This window comes from Theobroma umbraticum, unplaced genomic scaffold (genome assembly GCF_002168275.2).
Source record: "Theobroma umbraticum cultivar Fairchild unplaced genomic scaffold, ASM216827v3 scaffold_30.0, whole genome shotgun sequence".
Taxonomy (NCBI): domain Eukaryota; kingdom Viridiplantae; phylum Streptophyta; class Magnoliopsida; order Malvales; family Malvaceae; genus Theobroma; species Theobroma umbraticum.
The window spans coordinates 4,327,159-4,330,655 of record NW_018397254.1 but is presented as its reverse complement, the minus strand read 5'-3'; the positions used below and the strand labels follow the sequence as shown (position 1 = coordinate 4,330,655).

Here is a 3,497-nt window from a genome sequence, read left to right as displayed (position 1 = left end):
AAACATAGACAACTTTCAAGGTTGATAATAGGAAATGCATCTTCTTCTACTATCTTAGAAAGTTGCTACCATCAAACCGATCTAATTTTACAAAGTTAGAAGCCAATTCTCTTAGTGTTCCACTTGCAGTAACTATTGCTGGAACGAAAATAAAACCTTAAGATTGTTAGAATGCCAAACTGAAAAACTTAGAAATTGGCTTCAAGGCGTGTATCAATATCACTATCCTTAAGGTTTTATTCACCCCCACTTGTAGTGTGCAAAAGAGTTACTGGCATATAAACCTCGAAGATACAATGAAGCTTAGTGATTGATGGCGTTTTGTGCTAACGAAATCAATCCACTGAGCACTCACCGAAGTATAACAAGATTATCAAACTTCTATAATATTTTTTTGCAGGAAAATAGTATAGAACTGGGAAGATGTTTGAGAAAGAAGACGAAGAGGTATTACTGTTTTTCTGATATACGTTAGATAAAAAGAGTCCTCTTTTATAGGCATAGATGGTTGTTCTCAACAGACACTATTTGTGTCTGTTTCAAAAAGTTATTCCTGTTGGTTTTTTTCAATAGATGTGACTCTTTTTCTTATTTTTATTTATTTTTATTTTCAGTAGACATAACTTTTATTTTGGTTTTAATTTTCAACTGTCATAATTTTCCTTCTATTTTGATATAAAATCATATCTTTTGTTTGAAAATGTCCAACAGCTTTTCCCTTCAACTTAACTATATATGTATATATAAGATACTCCTCAAAGAAGTTTGAACATTTTGACACATCCAATTCTTTAAATTTGTGACATGTAAACATACATTAAACTGCTTGTTCTATTCATTTGTCGATTAGAACAATCAGTAAAAATTTCTAATATGATCGTTACTGTGTTTATATGTGCATGCTAATTTCTAATGTAAACTCAAAAAAGCTTTTGTTAGTAGGTGAAAACTAGATTTTGTGGAGTGTAAATGATAATGATTTTATAGCTTGACTTTCGAGCTTTATTATCCACACCTCTGTAATTTTTTGTGCCAATGTTGTTTTCAAACATGTTGTCTTTTCTCTTCTACTTTTTCTGGATATCTACTAAAAGAGAATGAAAATTTAAATTAAAACAATCAGCCTAAACTCCAAAATCCTTTCTTTTCTTTATTTTTTTTTTTTCAGAAAACCAGCCCGAGTCAAGTTCAGCAGTGCAAAAATGTCATCCCAATTGCAACAATTTTTTCACAAATAATATAGAAAATAATATAGAAAATGCATGAGCTTAATTTGTTTGCTTGCAAATAATATAGAAAATATCATTATCATCATCATTGTTATTATTATTTACAATTGACGATTTCATTTTGCTGCTTAATTTAATGTAATGATGGCTTTTGTCTACTCTGGGGAAATGATGGACCATGAACATATATATTCGTAGTTGAATCATCATTTCCATAGATGTTTTTATATTGTCATGAAGTTGGAAAGACTGGTTTTTTCTACTTCCTTATCTTGATCAATTAACATATATATTCAATAAATTCGCAAGTAAATTGATCGGTATTATCATTGAACAGAGAGATGTATGACAATTTAAGTTTGAAGCTGCTGGCTAGTAGACATGACACTTGTTTTTAATTTCACAGAACTATTATAGTAGCATTCAATTCTGACTTCGATGAGTTAAAAACAAGTATAGTATCTTTGATAGTGTGAACTAAGAAAATTGATTTTTCCTTGACTGAATCTCATAATTTATGAATATTAGTTGATTCTTAACATTTTTGCTGCTAATTAATTCTGAATCTAATAAAAATATTGTAATTTTTGCGGCAGCTTGCCCCTTTTTAATAAATTTCTTGTATGACTAATTTGATCCTTGCTTTAGAAGAAATAAGGAACAAAAAAAAAATCCTTTAGGGATCTGGTAGCCGATTCACTTCAATTAAAATACTGCTTGATAGACCAAGAATTCTAATTTTTTTCTTTTTTTTTTCAGTTTTCGGTTATAAACTAATTTTGTCAGCTTGCTTTGCACATGGCTCACCAACTACCAATCAGGTCGAGCCCATGTTTCTCTTACACGAATAATCAATCAATTATCTGCAAACATTAAAATATATATTCTAAAAATTGGCTGGTAGTTAGAAACAATTGTAATAAACTATTGAGCAATTCCCGGAGTATGACTATTGAAGTTATTAGTGATAAACTAATAATTAGTATTAATTAATCAATGTTTCCAGAATATCATAGACTAATGATCACCTTCACCGTACAAACACGCGACAATACAAAGAGTAAACAAGAAGTAAATATTTTATTCTAACTTTACCATCTCACACACTTGAGGCAACCTTTTTTTTGTCCGTTTTATCTTTCACTAATGACTTTGATTAATACACTTGCATCGTGGGAAAATTTTTATAAGCTTCATCCTCTTTGTCATGGTTACTCAAAACTTTTTGATCTTATATGTTTTTTTAAATCTTTTTAAATTTAAAAATTCCGGCTAAATAAGTTGAGATATACAAATCCTCCACGTCGGTGTTGTCAAGTATAGTAATGTAATTTCCTTTATATTGTTTTGAGGCGGGGGAGGTTCTTCTCTTTTAACAAAAAGATATATACACTTATTATTAATTAAGTAGGGGTGAGTTTTTGTTTCCTTGTGATTGTAGTCACGTACGGGGACTCTGTTTATACTTTTGGTCTTTTTTGATGGGGGGAGTTTTGTATTGCGTCTGTTTTTGCCTGCAAGCACGTTCATCTTGTTAAGTCTAAAAGCTATTAAAAACTATACCACGCAAATGGGGATATATGAACCAATAGTTTTGGTGACTGCTTCCTCTATATAAAGTAAAGGGGAATGCTCTTTCTCCTTTGTTTGGAAATGAATGATCCTTTGCTTTTCAAAAGACAAAAAAAAAAACACGTCTAGTAACTAGAGACAAGAGAGAGAAGCAGAACTTTTAACCAAGTTGTTGATGAAGGAATCAGGGTCTTTGGATCTGAAAGCTCTGAGAAAGGATATCGCGTTCTCAGTGAGCTACTCCTCTTTCTTTTTGATTTTTTTCCCTTAAGAGATGGAACTGTTGAGTAAAATGTGGTGGAACAATTCAAAAATAAAAAAATCAAGAATGAACAATTATTGGTTTCATTTCAAGGAAAATTTTTCTGTAATGCAATCTTTATTTCACATCGAGATTACAATTAATATTCATATCCAACATCAAAGAAGAACAAGGAGAAAAGAAAAATATTACATCACATGATGCTTGATATTTTCCTAGCAAAAGACTATTGTGGCTCAATTATATTTGAAACAGAGCTGGAGGCAAAACAAGACAAACAAGAAGATCATTTGCATGATGGTTGGTCATTTGACCTTCGTCACTTTTGCGAGGCAGTTGCCCACGGGCCTTGGAAGGGGTAAATAGACCAATGGGCCTCCAGGATTGATTTGTTCAAGTCTGAAAATTAAACAAAGCATATAAATCTTTTGGGC

The 3,497-nt window shown here is 31.2% G+C and overlaps 1 protein-coding gene across 1 annotated transcript in view; it reads right to left on the bottom strand.

Annotated features, from left to right (window-relative positions):
* Window positions 1–3,137: 3,137 nt before the first annotated feature.
* The window catches only part of LOC110423385 (7,8-epoxymelianol synthase CYP88A154-like), a 2,805-nt gene continuing 2,445 nt past the window's right edge, over window positions 3,138–3,497 (bottom strand). The window contains 1 exon segment of the mRNA XM_089783556.1: window positions 3,138–3,490. Coding sequence (XP_089639682.1) covers window positions 3,369–3,490 — 122 coding nt within the window. The 3' untranslated portion in view covers window positions 3,138–3,368.